Here is a 15,090-nt window from a genome sequence, read left to right on the forward strand (position 1 = left end):
CTACCCCAAAACAGATCCCAGTGGTCCAAGAATGTAAATCCTTGCTTCCTGCACCAGTTCCTCAGCCACACATTCAGATCCATTATCTCCCTGTTCCTGCCCTCTCCAGCACGAGGAACTGGAAGCAAACCAGAGATAACCACCCTGGAAGTCCTGCTTTTCAGCCTTCTTCCGAGTTCTCTGAAGTCCCACTGCAGAATGTCCTTCCTCTTCTTCCCGATGTCATTTGTGCTGACATGCACTACCACTTCCGGCTGTTCACCCTCACCCTTGAGAATTGAAGTGCAAGATATCGACCAATTTCTGGAGTGACACGGAAAACAGAAGCAATGCTTCAGGATGTTCAAGAAAACTACTGGTATTAGCAACACAATGAGTGGGATCTGTAACAAACTACTAACTCCATCAGGCATCTCCCATTCCCACCTGGTTCTTACTGTGTCCTCATTAGCCATCTTGGAACCCTTAAAACTGGAGTAGAAACAAGTTATCCTCCTTCCTAAGGAGATGCCCAAGAAGCAACAAGTTCAGATAACTGAACTATATCTGGCATGTTTTTCCATTGTATAATCCCAAGAGCCCCAATATTTTAACAATCTGTGGCTATGGAATTTATCATATGCTGCAGAAATTCTGCCCTCTTTTCCTCCTCCACCTTCATATATCTTTCCAGTTTTCCCCTTGATAGCAATGTTGGAACTAACTAACACACGTTGGATCAATTCCAAACAATATCATATAATATCCATTTTCAAATCCTATGTGCCTCCTGAATTCCCAAGCACTTCACCTACATTGCTGGTGTGTATAAAAAATGAAACCTGCTGGATATTAGCTTTGTAGATGATGTTTAAAAAACTGTGCCTTAAAATAGACAATTGTAGAAGAATTTTACGGAGTTGCGACTGTTACACCTTAGAAAATTTGTGTTAAAGAGCATCAGCCCAATTTAGAATACCAGACACAAAGCTATTTAACACAGGGTGCTTTACCTATGAAAGTCACAGATGGCAACAAGTACAATAAACAGAAGGATTTAGAAGCCAAGCTCAGCACTTTTTTCCCCCCAAGGAATTTAAAAGGCATAGTTTATCAAAGCTTTTGCACAGTGTATGCAATTTCAAATTGAGAGTCAAGATTCTACATGGTCTTTGTGCAGTGATAAGAGTGGAGAAAAATATACACAAGCCTAGAAATTTGAAAATTTTGCAGGAAGTCTCAGATCAAATGACCACCAAACCTATGGCATAAATTGAAAACTTATTTTGCTAAACCTTAATTTTCACATGATGTACACTTTGTGAAAATTTTATCCAGTTCACATCACATGGTGGCTGTCCAACTCTCAGCCACAACACTACAGCAAGGCAATTTTCTGATTAAATTTATCCTAATGCAAAATGGAAAGTAAATCATTTGGCCAATGCCACATTACAACTTCTCAGATCTTGCTGCACAGAAACTGAAAGAATTTTTTTCCTACATTACAATGACAACACTTCAGAAGTACCTAACTGCTGTAAAGCACAGAAACATCATCCGGTCATAACAAGTGTATGTTTTTTATGATCCACCTGAAGATTTTAACTATTACTTTACATATCACGGTCAATTTCATGCCTTTAAGATACTCGTAATATTTAATGTCAGTATTAATTACCTATGATAACCCAACAGTAGAGTCACCATCATGATGTTCGAAAACATGTGGCCAACCAGCATGTCAAGATATCAAAAGCAACAAATTATATTGGACCAGAGGCAAATATTGACATAGAACACCAGATTTCCTCTGCTTTTCTTTCAGGCATAACAAAGGATCTTTAACATTCTCAGGAGAACAGGGACTGCCTTGACTGATTCTCAGATTTAAGTGACAGCACTGTTTTGAAACATAAGCCAAGATTATGTGTTTAAATCTGGGGTATGGAGTTTAATGAGGGGCAAAAACGCTACTACCAAAGCAAATCTGTCACCACAAAAACATGAGGAATTTGCAATAAGATTAGGATCTTGATTCAACATGATTAAATCCACGATCACAAAGCTTGATAAAGATAGATTCAAGTATGCTGCACTTGGTGCAATGTGGCACATGGAATGGAGCTCCAAATAGCACTCGTCTACAAGATGATGACGGCATAATCATGAAATTAAAATAATCAACATTCAGAAGCAGCTGTTTCAGTGCAATATTACTAATCATGTTTGACAGTCCAGTAATTACACAACATAATTAGTTGGCAATATAAAATTATATATTTGGAAATTTGGAAGAAAGCCTTTTAATTGAGTCTTTCTCCTCTTTACAATTTTAACTTCTGAAATTGTCTCCAAGACATGCACTTTGTTGTTACTGGAGCACAGTTTAATCCCAACGAAGTGAAGGAAAATCCCCATTAGCCTTACCACTACTTTACTATAGTGTTTAGAAGAAAGAGGATATGTGATAAATATATACAATCATACAAGATGTGAAATGCACTGGCCATCTCATGATAAGAATGAAAAGGCAAGTAAAACACACTACCAATTCTAGTTTAAGATAGCTGATATTTTATATTGTAATCAACAGCATACATGCTTGACTAATTTTGCACTATATGACCTTCCTTCAAAGCTTGAATTCTTCCAGACATATACCCATAATTTACACTGGTTAAACATTAAACATACTTTGTCATTTTGCTTCCTAATTTTAAACATCAGTCTACATAGCCATTGTACAATTTATGATTTTGAGATACCAATTTCCTCTTAATTTATCGTGAAATTGAATGAATGCATGTCATCTTATGAATGAACTTGCAGCTGTTTTCTTACTATTTTTGCTTTTACTGCTATGCCTTAGAATATTATTAGTGACATCATTTTAGATCCATACTTTTTTTCCCAAATAACTTCCAAGTAATACTTTGATGTTGAAACATTCAAGAAATACAAACGATAATCAAAACAGAATGCAACTTGTTTAATTCAAAACATTCAACATACAGCAATTTTGCCCACGGGTCTGTGAGGTTTTGTTACTTTATAAATATGCTTTGTTGCTCAAGGCAAAATAAAAAAGCATGATTTGTAAAATGAGTCAGATAGGTCCATGAACCTTTGCAAATCTGAACTTCTCAAAGACATTGATTTCCCATCGGAAGAAGGCAGAACACATGCCAATGAAGATCAGATATTACAATTTCATTTACTTCAGTAAATGTTTAACTGCAATTTTTTTTTTAAAAATACACCATTTTACAACTATAGTTTTACAAGCATGAATTTGACAGCATTCTTCTGACAAGGACAGCATGTTTATTGTATTTGTCATTTCAATAGCTCACATCTTTGGCAATTCTCCCTATTCTCCTCAGAAGATGCTCATCCTTTTCAATTTAATTAATTATACCTTGCTTCAAGGCTAAAACTCTTTACAGCATAATGCTTAAAAAGTGAACAAATGTTACAACCCATTTCAACTCACAAGGAAATGCAAATTAATATAACCAAGAAAAAAAATGAGTTTAATAGGCAAAGATCAAAGTTCTAAATTTAATCCATAAAATGTTTCATTGCCTGTTTTATCCAGGGTCTATAATGAAAATGTTGTCTTTAAAAATATAAACTGAAAACTTAACATGTAATTAACATTACAATTCACTTCACATTTAAATAAGTTAAATTCCATCTTTAGTTCAATTAACTATGATAAATCTACATTATTAACATTTCTCACAGTATGTTGATTTGCATCGACATACTGTAAGTTTCCTTTCTTACCCTTTCTTTCTGTGATTTCATTACTCTGTGCTGATGAAAAATCAATCCATTCACCACTCTGTCTTTGAAATTGTTAACATATTGGGCAGAGGGTTCAACTCACAGGATGTTGCAACTTCAGTACACATAGCCTACCTAACATCCGGTCTGGCAAACCAAATGCCTCCAATTAAACTGTTCACTTAACTCAATGTAAACTATCCTGAAGATTAAATCTTGTTTTGCAGTGAATAGGTGTAAAATGAATGCATTCACATAAACAAACCGTGACTGTCACTTCCTTTCTCTTACTTTTAAAGCCTCATCCACATGCATGACATGAACTGCCTGCACAGCCCAAATTTCCCCACAGCAAAGCATATTTCAATACCATTTGGGACAGCTGTTTTATTAGTATCACTGCAGGAACACATAGTGGCCAAAATGAAATGAAACCATTTTCAAGCTATCTTCTATGCTATCATGCTGACTGGATCTCAGTTAAAACCTAAAAATGAACAAATACACCTCTGACTACATAATAGAGGCTTTGAGACATGAACACATCATTTTCCATATCAAGACCACAATATTATACTACCAAGATCATGTAATTATGGGAAAACTCTCACTTCTGTTGTGTGGCAGATAAAAAAAAATTGGATGGCAAAACTGTACAAATGGGAAACAAAGTGCTGGAAAAACTTGGCATGTCAGGTGGCATCTATGGACAGTAATGAATACCCAACATTTCAAGCCAAAACCCCTCATCAGCACTGGAAAGAAAGAGGGCACAAGGCAGAATAAAAGTGTTGGGAGAAGGGGAGCAGCACAAGCCAATGGGTGATAGGGAAATCCAGGTGAGGCGGGGAAGGTAATTAAGTGAAAGAGGTTGGGGAACGTGGGAATGATGTGACTAGGAGGTGACTGGTGCAGGAGACAAAGGGCTGAAGATGTAATCCTGACAGTGGACCATGGAATAAAGTGAAAGAGGCAAAGATGGAGAAACAGAGGGAGGAATGTACAAGTAATGGGCAAGTTATGAGAGTGGAGGAGGGGAAGGAGGACGGGTACAGAGGCCAGAAGGTTAAGGAAAAACAAGGGATGGATAAAGGAAATGGGGGGGGGGGGGTGCTGGTCACCTTAACTTAGAGAAATTGATATTGATGCCATCAGGTCGGAGAATACCAAGACAGACCATGAGAAAAGTAATGTGCCATAAAATTATATAAACAAGTGAATCAATTTGCCTGTTCACTTGGTAAGATTTATATTGCGCCTCATATGGGAAAACAACCATGAAAATTAACCCAGAATGTTGATTTGTCTCCCATGCTCATCTGCATTCTTTTGACTCCCCATTTCCTCAAAAATGTAATAGCATTTACTGTTCAAGCAAAAGTAAAATGAAAGAGTGAAATAATGTTAAAGCTTTCACTTGATAGCTATGATGACCATCTTCAGAATCAGGTTAATTATCACCAGCATGTGACGTGAAATTTGTTAACTTAGCAGCAGCAGTTCAATGCAGTACATAATCTAGCAGAGAGAGAAAAAAATAAATAAAACATAACAAGTGAATCAATTACATATATTGAATAGATTTTAAAAACATGCAAAATCAGAAATACTGTATATATTTTTTTAAAGTGAGGTAGAGTTCAAAGCTGATTTTGATTAATGCTAGTAAATCAAAATTTATTGACTGCCTAATGATATCAAGGTTTATTGGTATTGCTGGTTCATTAGACCAAGGACATTAAATTTGAAAACAGTACCTTGTTTGTAGCTACGTATTTTTCCTGACAGAAATCCAGTAACAGTAGTCAATAGCAATGTATGTGGAGTTTTCAGCCATAGACATGCAATTTACTATGCCAACTTGATATAAAACACCAACAAGAAAAACTGCTTAATTAAGTAAGCAGTTCAAAGGATTTCAGTAAAAACAAATGTAACTTTCTCCAGCTACACTTACTGGAATTGACTGATAAGGCAGCCTGGACTTGCTGAATGAAATTTCAATCATAAAATAACAACTTAAAATAATATTCTATTTCCACAGGTGCTAAAAAGGAAGTGCTGGAAGATTATTTTTACACCAAAGTGATGATAATTAAGCAAAAATTCAGGAAGTGTATCAATAATTCAAATATTTAAAGCTTTCCAAAGTAATGCAAGTTGATCTTGACCGGGTATGCTCTTAACAATAATTCAGGAAATATTTCTAACCCTGAAAACCCAATAATAAATGAACATGGCATACATGTACTATTAGTTTAGATCATATGAGAATTGTCTAAAACAACTAAATTTACAGGAAATATGGAACTTTAATTACAAAATAGCACAGTCATACGGCACATTCTTCTAAGGACCATCAGTTTGTCATGGTGAAGAGGTTTCCTCAGTTGCTAAGATCCCAAGAGCGATGCCATCTGAAGCTCAACCACCTGGCACTTTCGCTCCTGGCAGGATCACTCGTAGTGGTAAGGTCACGAGGGAGGTTGCAGACAGAGCAATCCAACAAAGACCTCAAGGTGATGACACATCACAACAGCAGTGAAGGGTCCCCAGTCAACTTGTCATCCTTGCCACTGGAATAGGACCAAAAGAAGCTGCAGAAGGTTGTAAATCTAATCAGCTCCATCTTGGGCACTAGCCTACAAAGTACCCAAGCAATCTTTAGAGAGTGTTGTCTCAGAATGGCAGTGTCCATTATTAATGACCTCCAGCACCAGGGCTTGCCCTTTTCTCACTGTTAGGAGATACAGAAGCCTGAAGGCACACATTCAGGAACAGCTTCTTCCCCTCTGCCATCCAATTCCTAAATGGACATTGAAGCTTTGGACACCACCTCACTTTTTTCAATATATAGTATTTCTGTTTTTGCACATTTTAAAAACTCCATTCAAAATATGTAACTGATATTCTTGTTTATTTATTATATTTTATTTATTATTATTTTCTCTCTCTCTGCAAGATTATGTATTGCATTGAACTATTGCTGCTAAGCTAACAAATTTCACGTCACATGCCGGTGATAATAAACCTGATTCTGATTCTGGAATCTGACCCAGATCTATAAAAACAGTACAGTGGCTGCCCATGCATCAGTCTCCCTATGTTAACCAAAGTCACACACAGTTACTTTCCATTCAGGGAATCTTCTGCACAGAAACAGGCTCTTTCGACCAACTTGCCCACACCATCCAAGGCAACCAAGCAAGTCCCATTGTTTGCAGTAAAACATATACATCAAGGAGCATATAGATTCAATATCCTAAAGTGTAAGAGTTTGATTTAAAAACAAAGTTTTATTAAATATAAATTGCTGACAACAGAAAACAAAATATCCATCAACTCCATATGCTGATTATCTCAAAGTAGGCTGTCAATGCCTCAGATGGTTAGCATTAATGAAAATACTATTTAAAAGCTGCACACTATACTTGAATGCTGTTTATTGATTTTGTACAGAATATATAAACAGATCAAAGCATGCTTTTTATAGTAATATCAAAGGCATACATTTTGTTTTACCTTCAGCAATCCTATCCATTTATTACAAATGTGATGAAACCTTCAATCCTGCTTAGCTGATGTTATCATTGACAATTTCTCCACTGGTTCCTCAGCACATGAACGGAAGAGTAGTGAAATGCTGGGCTAATAATAGAATAAGTTAGAGACATTTTTGATGTCAAGCAGTTTAGGATTTCAACCAGTAGGTTTCTGTGATCAATTAGTACTTATGTACAATTTGCATGAATTCAGCAAAGACTTATTTGGAAATGTTGGTTGATATGTGTTACAGGTGCTGTTCCTCCAGCCTGAGAGTGGCCTCATCATGGTAGTAGAGGAGGCCGAGTCAGAATAGGAAGGAGAATAAAAATGGACAGCCAGTGTGAAATCCCGCCAGGTGTGGCGGACAGAGCGAAGGTGCCCAACCAAACAGACCCCCCCCCCCCACCATCTACGTTGGATCAAACCACTGCAGAGAAGACCACACCAAGAATATTAGACGACCCTAACAAACTCGCAGGTGAAGCGTTGCCTCACCCAGAGGGACCACTTGAGGCCCTGAATGGAGGAAGTGAAGGGGATGATGTAGCATCTGTGCCAGTTGGAGCAGCAACATCTCATATTCCCACTGGGTGGCCTCCAGTCTGACAGCAGGAACATCAATTTGTCTAACTTCGTGTAATTTCTCCTTTCTCCATTGTGGCTCCCTCCTTCCCCTTTACCTTGTCCTTACCTACCCATCATCTCCCTCTGCTGCCCCTCCTCCTTCCCATCATCCAACTTCCTCTCCTATCAGATTCCTCCTGCTTCAGCCCTTTATCTTGTCCCCCTATCACTTACCAGTTTCTTTTTCCCCTGTCCCCCACCTCCCCACCATCCCCCTCACCTCACCTGGCTTCACCTATCACCTGCCAGCTTGTCATCACCCCCCTCCCCCCACTCTCCTATACTGGCTTCTTCCTTCCCAGTCCTGATGAAGGGGCTCGGCCCAGAACGTCGGATGTTTTATTCCCTTCACAGATGCTACTTGACCTGCTGAGCTCCTGCTACGTTTTAGATTTAATGCCAAACTGCCCTCCCACCTCTTTTACTTTCTTCCATGATCTTACCTTCCTCTCCAATTAGATTTCATCATCCTCAGCAATGTTTCTTCCACTTAACACATCCCAGCCTCTAGCAGGGTTCCTATTCCCCCATCCCGATCCGTTTCCCTCCCTCTCCTTACCTGGATTTACCCAACTCTTGCTCACATCCTTCCACTCACTTTTTAAAAAAAATACTGACCATCTCCCCCTTTTCTTTTAGTCCATATGAATTCTTGACTGGAAACATTGAATGTAACTTCCCTCCTTTGTTGAGTTCCTCCAGCTTTTCGTCTGTTACTCCAACGCCTACAGACTTGTGTCTTTATCAGAGTACATTCTCTCACTGCAATGTGTTGAGAAGTGTTGAAAAAAAATTCTCACAACCCTGTATCCGACTGCATAATTCCTGAATTCAAATACCTACTGGAGCATGGATTCTCTTTAATAGAACTTCCTCTATTGTTATTCCTATTCAATACAGATGATATTCCCAAACCAAATACAAATCTGAAACATTGTTAGTAAACATAGCTCAAAGGAATTTTCACAAAAGAGATATCTTAATAAAGCATTTGCAAGGCTTTAATTTCATGCACAGCTAGAAGAAAAAAAACAGCTGTTGAAATCCATGAAAGTAAAGCTTGCACAAAAATTTCCACTCCGACAGACGTAACCATCTTTATCCCTGTCTGTACAAATAGCTTCGAGATCTGCAGTTACACATTTGGGTATCTGCAAGATGCTGTTCACAATTAACAATATCCATGTTTTCCTGCAGGTTGCCATCATACTGTTGCAAGACAAATGAAAGGGGCTTTGTGTCTGATTGGTAAATTTTTAATCATCCCCTCCCACCGCCATCCACCAAGGGTACAGTTAAATGCAGGGATCTCAGTGGAACCATTCTAATGAAGGGGCTAAATTTCAAATGTCTGCTTTCTCCTCTGAAGCTGACTGGCTTGTCATTTTTCTCAGCATTTTTTGTTTTGCTTCAACCAGCATGTGCGTTTATTCTACAATTAACTGTTTTCAGCGCACAGAAAAGCACATTTTAATTGATTGTTTCAGTACAATAAATGTTAACAGTCTGTTCTGTATTAATTAAATCTGGCTTTAGACCACAATGTCTCGCATCTTGCAATCAACTCTCCACAAAAATTAAATTTCATATGTTACAGTTTCAAGTTTGATTCCAAAAATATCAATGAATTCTCCAAATAGTTACACCCGAATAAAACAAACCCTCTGCTGCAACCTAATGTTTTTCTGAAAGTGCATCATTACAAGTAAAATGTTTGCTCTCCATAGCTGAACGGCCAATGAAAGTTGATCCCTTTGAAGACAATGAGAAAAGAATGAAACTAATATTGGCTCAGTTATCTTCAAACCGGCCTGTAGCAGGTAACATTTACTAAAGAAGAAACTGCTATCAGTAACGCAGGCAAACAAAGTCGCCAAACGGTCTCCAAACGCCACGGAAAGAGAATAGTGAATTGAGAGGTGTGAAATGCACACGAATTATTCAAAGTAACTCCAGTCCTGGTGAAGGGTCTCGGCCCGAAACGACGTTTGTTTTGCTCTTTCCCTTAGATGCTACCTGACCTGCTGAGTTCCTTGAGAATTTTGTGCGCGTCGCTTGGATTTCCAGCATCTGCAAATGTTCTCGTTCTTATTAAAAATGAAACTTGTTTTGGTTTCCATTTCTATTCACGTGAGCCAGAGCTCGGAAACATTAGTTAAACCCTTCTGACAACTCGCAATAACGGTGACAATTTTCAATGCACCTTCACAGTCACCCGAGCGCCTTGTCCGAGAACAACTTATTCTCAAGCAAAGCTTTCTCAGCTAACTCGTAACCAATAATAACAAAACGCATTGATTCCGAAATAGTTTATTTCTCCACAGTGACTCCTGAGAATTGTTTACAGCCAGGAAGGTTTTAACGCAATGCCAATTTGACTGACCACCTGCGTGACAGAACCCATCCATCACTTTGCATTCCCTCTCGGATGACCACATCAATCGACATTCTGACCTCACTCCCGGCGATGATAAGTAAATCTCACAACTCCCAATCCATCCATTCCACTGGGAGTGTAATCGTGAGATAAAGATCGACTGCCGGCTCTATTTGAATTCCAGAATGATTTGCTGCAAAACCTTGGCCAAATCGCCGAGGGAAATGGAAAATCTCGATCCACTGATCGGCGGGGGGAAACTAACTCGAGGTGTGCCCTGGCAGTTTCTCCAAAAGGCGCCAGAATTGGGATTTAACTGAACTGATAACCATACATAGACAACTTCTGTCTGAGCTGGCAATTAATCATCTCTGAATTATAACGGACACCCATTCACAGGAATCCCGAGGAGAGTCATACGCAAACCTTTTCCTCTCCGCCTAAATTCCAACAGCGCTCCAAGATCTGCCCTCGGGCTAGTTTAAAATATTCATAACAGGCGGCAGTGGAACAACTTCTGCTGAGATGCTCAGATTTGTAAAATGCCAGTGAAGTGATTTATCGAGAGTTCTTTTTAAAATTCCATCACCCGCTATTAAAAACAGTTTTAATATCAATATCCCAACCTGCCGCTTTGTTATTACGGTCGGAAGATTTTTAAAAAATCAAACCATTTCTCCTTTGAAGCGCGCACAATCTGTTTTTAATGATTAATAAAAGGGAATGCCTCGGACCTACTTATTCTGTTTACAAATTTATCATTCCCTAAACTTTACGCAACTCGAACAAACAACCAGATTACAAAGAGTGACAATCGGAAGGCTACAAACCCGGCCAGATATAAACGGGCAGTATTCTTCAGAGATGTGTCTATGCGTATTCATAATCTTTGTTTGCACGCATAAACAGGTTTATTTTGCAAAGACAATAGAAATATTGGGATTAGCGTGTTAAAAGACATGGAAAATATAACAAATGAAGCAAAACAAAGGCAGGATAGAAAACTCAGAGGCGATGGCTAAAACGTTAGCGGAAGGTTAAAAAGGAAAAGGTAGCGGGAGCACAAAGCAGTCGGGAAACCAGCATTTCTCCCTCTTCCTCTGAGCCAAGGACATTTTTAATATGAGCATGGAAACGGAAAATTAAAAATAGGCAGCCCAATTATAACGCACGAGAGGGACAGTTCGCGCCCTCAAAGAAGCCGTATTACACCGGTTCAGTTCTTCTCAGCTTTTTTGGACTCATCGCTCTGCCTCTGCATCGACCCCAGTCACTGGCACCAGCCGCACTCTCTCAAACTCATTGCAATTCAATAGCGGGGGGCTCAAATCACGCAGAGTGAAGCCGCAATACACTCACCGACACCGTATTTTTCATTGTCTGTAGGTATCCACATCGTCGAACCAGATAAACGATAAATGCAATATTTGCACAACAATGAAACTTGTCCCCTAACGTGCCCTAGTTACTGAGCAGTTTATCCACGGGACCATTGTTCAGACTCTGGACAGGCAAGAACCCTACAGGCGCAAAGGCTGCTAGGAGCTGTAGTCCCGCATTGGTGGTACTGTAAGGAATTCTGGGAACAGTAGTTTCTTTAGTTGAGGCAGGCGCGCTGTTTTCTGGGAGATGTAGTTCTGACCATTCGCTTTGCCTCGATATCAAAGCGATTCCGAACTACAAGGCTCCTAGGTCATGACGCGAATTACTTCCATCGATTTCGATCTACTATTGGCTGCGGACCGGTTGTTATGCTTTCCCACGGGTGACGTAAAACCTTTAAGCCGAGCGGCGTGATGGCGGCCGTGGGTACGGCAAATACCAGCGAAGGTGGTAAAATGTGCAACGTGAGCCGTTCCTTGTTAATTGTGGTGGGGCAGGGGGGAGGTGAGGGCGTTGTTAGTCGTGGGATAGAAGGGAACAACATGATACTATCGTGGGTGAATGTCAGTAATGGACAGTTACGGGGATTTGTGTTTCACTTTTTCTGAAAGCATCAGATGTTGCACTTTTAAATTGAATCTCGCAGTACGCGTTGATTTCTTTTTCTCACCCTGTAGAACATTGAAGAGGGGATCCGGATTGTTCCCTTGTAGAGAGTCCCGGAGTCCCAACTGTTTAGACTTTGTTGATACAAAGGATTGATACTTCATTTTGGTGTTAAAGGTCAACGTGAAGGTTGGAAAGCCAGGGTGGATAGTTAATATGAGAGAGGGAGAAATCTGATGCAATTTATTGAAACAATAATTTCTTAGATTATTTTTTAAAATGTCATAAAATGCTGAAAACATTCAGCCGGGTCAGGCAGTACATAGAACAGTACAACACAGGAACAGGCCCTTCAGCCCAGTGTTATGCCGAACTAATTAAGTCACTAATTAAATGTCCAACCAAATTAATCTCTTCTAAATACAAAATTGCTATAGCCTCACATCAAGGCTCCAAGATTCCGCTGCATATCGGCACTAATAAGGAGCTGGCCATTAACAGCTGTTCCCAATTAACTTCCCCTAGTTACTGCCTAATATTCTTACAATTTACCCGACTTCAATTTAATACAGTATTCCTACAAGGTCTGTACTTGCCTAAAGCTATCTTACAACTTAAGGAATTATGATCACTCTTCCCTAACCATTCCCTCACTGAAAGGTCAGTCACCTGATATGGCTCATTACACAGCACTGGGTCCAATATGGTTCCTCATCTTGTTGGACTATCTCTAATATTGATTTAAGAAATCCTCATGGGTGCACCTAACAAATTCTACCCTGTACAATCCTCTTGTACTAAGTAGGTCCCAGTCTACATTAGGGAAGTTGAAGTCACCCACTTCTTTCCCAAATATGAGTGTATATATTGGTTTCCCGAGGGCTATGGCTCTACTTTCTGACCTGATGTTCTCGTTCTCAGCTCCTTCCAAACAGGTTTAAACCTTCCCAAGTAAAACCAGTGAACCTCCTTGCCAGTATATTTGTTCCCCTCCAATTAAAATGAAACCTGTCCCCTGGATTTCCACATCTTGTAGTAATACATATTTAACCAAGCTGACTGTTAAAGTTTCTGCTGAAGGGTCATCAACTTGAAATATTAAGTCTGTTTCTTTTCCACAGAGGTTGGCTGACATCATGAGTGTAGCCAGCATTATTTTTTCGGGCTTTATCTTTTCAATTGCTTATTTGCATCCTTGAAATATTTGATGCAATGATAAAAGATTTTGTGGTACATTTCTCAACAATGTCTGTGCTGCAGTTCATTTGAGTGTTATCTAGATTTTAAAATATGCTTCTAAGTATTCAATTTTGTTCTTTAAATTGCAGCAGTTTATGAAGTTTACTTGCTACCAATTTTTCAAAGCTGATTTCCGCAAAAGAATTGGTGAAAGTTCTAGTGTATTATAATCATAGATCACTTCAGCACAGAAACAGGTTCTTTGACCCTTCTAGTCTGTGCCAAACCATTAATCTGCCCAGTCCAATCGACCTACACCCAGACCGTGGCCCTTCATACCCATCCTATCCACATTTCTCTTATATGTTGAAATAAACCCCACACCCACCCACTTGAACTGGCAGCTCATTCTACACTCTCACCACCTTCTGAGTGAAGAAGTTCCCCCTCATGTTCCCCTTAAACGTTTCGCCTTTCACCCCGAACTCATACCCACCCAACCTCAATGCAAAAAGCCTCCTTGTATTTGCCCTATTCGCTATCCCTCATAGTTGTGTATACCTCTATCAAACTTCTACGTTCTAGAGAATAAAGTTCTCATCTATACAACCTTCCCCAATGATTGAGGTCCTCAGGTATCAGCAACATCCTTGTAAATTTTCTCTGCACTCTTTCAATCTTACATTTTTCCCGTAAATAAGGACCAAATCTGTACACAATATTTCAAATTAGGCCTCACCTTTGTACAATTTCATTAGAACATCCCAAATCCCATACTTGGTACATTGATTTGTGAAAGCCAGTGTGTCAAAAGTTTTCTTTGCAACCGTATCAATCTGTGATGCCACTTTCAAGGAATTATGAGTCTGTATTCCCAGATCCCTGTGTTCTACCACAATTCTCAGTGCCCTACTGCTCACCATTTACGACCTACCCAGGCTGGTTCTCCCAAAGTGCAACACCTCATAGCTGACTGCATTAAATTCCATCTACCAATTTTCTGCACATTTTTCCAGTTGGTTCAAATCCTGCTGCAGGCTTTGATAGTCTTCCTTGCTGTCTACGACGTGTTCAATCTTGGTGTCATCTGCAAATCCAGTTTACTGCATTATCATCAAGGTCGTTGACATAGATGTCAAACAACACCAGACCTGCACCTATCCCAAAGGCATGGCACGTCACTAGTCAAAGGCCTTCAATCAGAGAGGCAACCATCTACCTTCTCTTTTGGCTTCTTCCTTGAAGCTAATGACAAATCCAATTTACTACTTCATTTTGAATGCCAAATGACTGAACCTTCTTGACCAGCCTCCCATATGGGACCTTGTTAAAGACCTTGCTAAAGTCCACGTAGACAAGCATCCACTGCCTTAGCTTCATCAATTTTCCTGGTTGCTTCCTCGAAAAACTGGATAAGATTGGTTAAACATGACTTAGCTTACAGAAAGCCATAATGCCTATCCCTGTCTATCCAAATACTTGTATATCTGGTTCATTAGAATACCTTACAATAACTTTCCCCCTACAGATGTCAGGCTCACTGGCCTGTAATTTCTTGACATATTCTTTAAGCCTTTCTTAAAGAACAGAACAACATTAGCTGT

General features: G+C 39.4%; 2 protein-coding genes across 3 annotated transcripts in view; one reads left to right on the forward strand and one right to left on the reverse strand.

Annotated features, from left to right (window-relative positions):
- Positions 1–11,813, reverse strand: part of dock4 (dedicator of cytokinesis 4) — a 370,374-nt gene extending 358,561 nt beyond the window's left edge. The window contains exon 1 of the mRNA XM_059978246.1: positions 11,678–11,813. Coding sequence (XP_059834229.1) covers positions 11,678–11,714 — 37 coding nt within the window. The 5' untranslated portion in view covers positions 11,715–11,813. The remainder of the gene's footprint in view (positions 1–11,677) is intronic.
- Positions 11,814–12,068: 255 nt separating this feature from the next.
- Positions 12,069–15,090, forward strand: part of znf277 (zinc finger protein 277) — a 66,274-nt gene continuing 63,252 nt past the window's right edge. The window contains exon 1 of one of the 2 annotated variants that reach the window (XM_059978247.1): positions 12,069–12,148. In XM_059978247.1, the coding sequence (XP_059834230.1) occupies positions 12,115–12,148 (34 nt within the window). In that variant the 5' untranslated portion in view covers positions 12,069–12,114. Of the gene's footprint in view, positions 12,166–15,090 lie in introns of both variants that reach the window. The other variant, XM_059978248.1, reaches the window with a different exon arrangement.

Source organism: Hypanus sabinus, chromosome 8, assembly GCF_030144855.1.
Source record: "Hypanus sabinus isolate sHypSab1 chromosome 8, sHypSab1.hap1, whole genome shotgun sequence".
In the NCBI taxonomy this organism is placed as follows: Eukaryota; Metazoa; Chordata; class Chondrichthyes; order Myliobatiformes; family Dasyatidae; genus Hypanus; species Hypanus sabinus.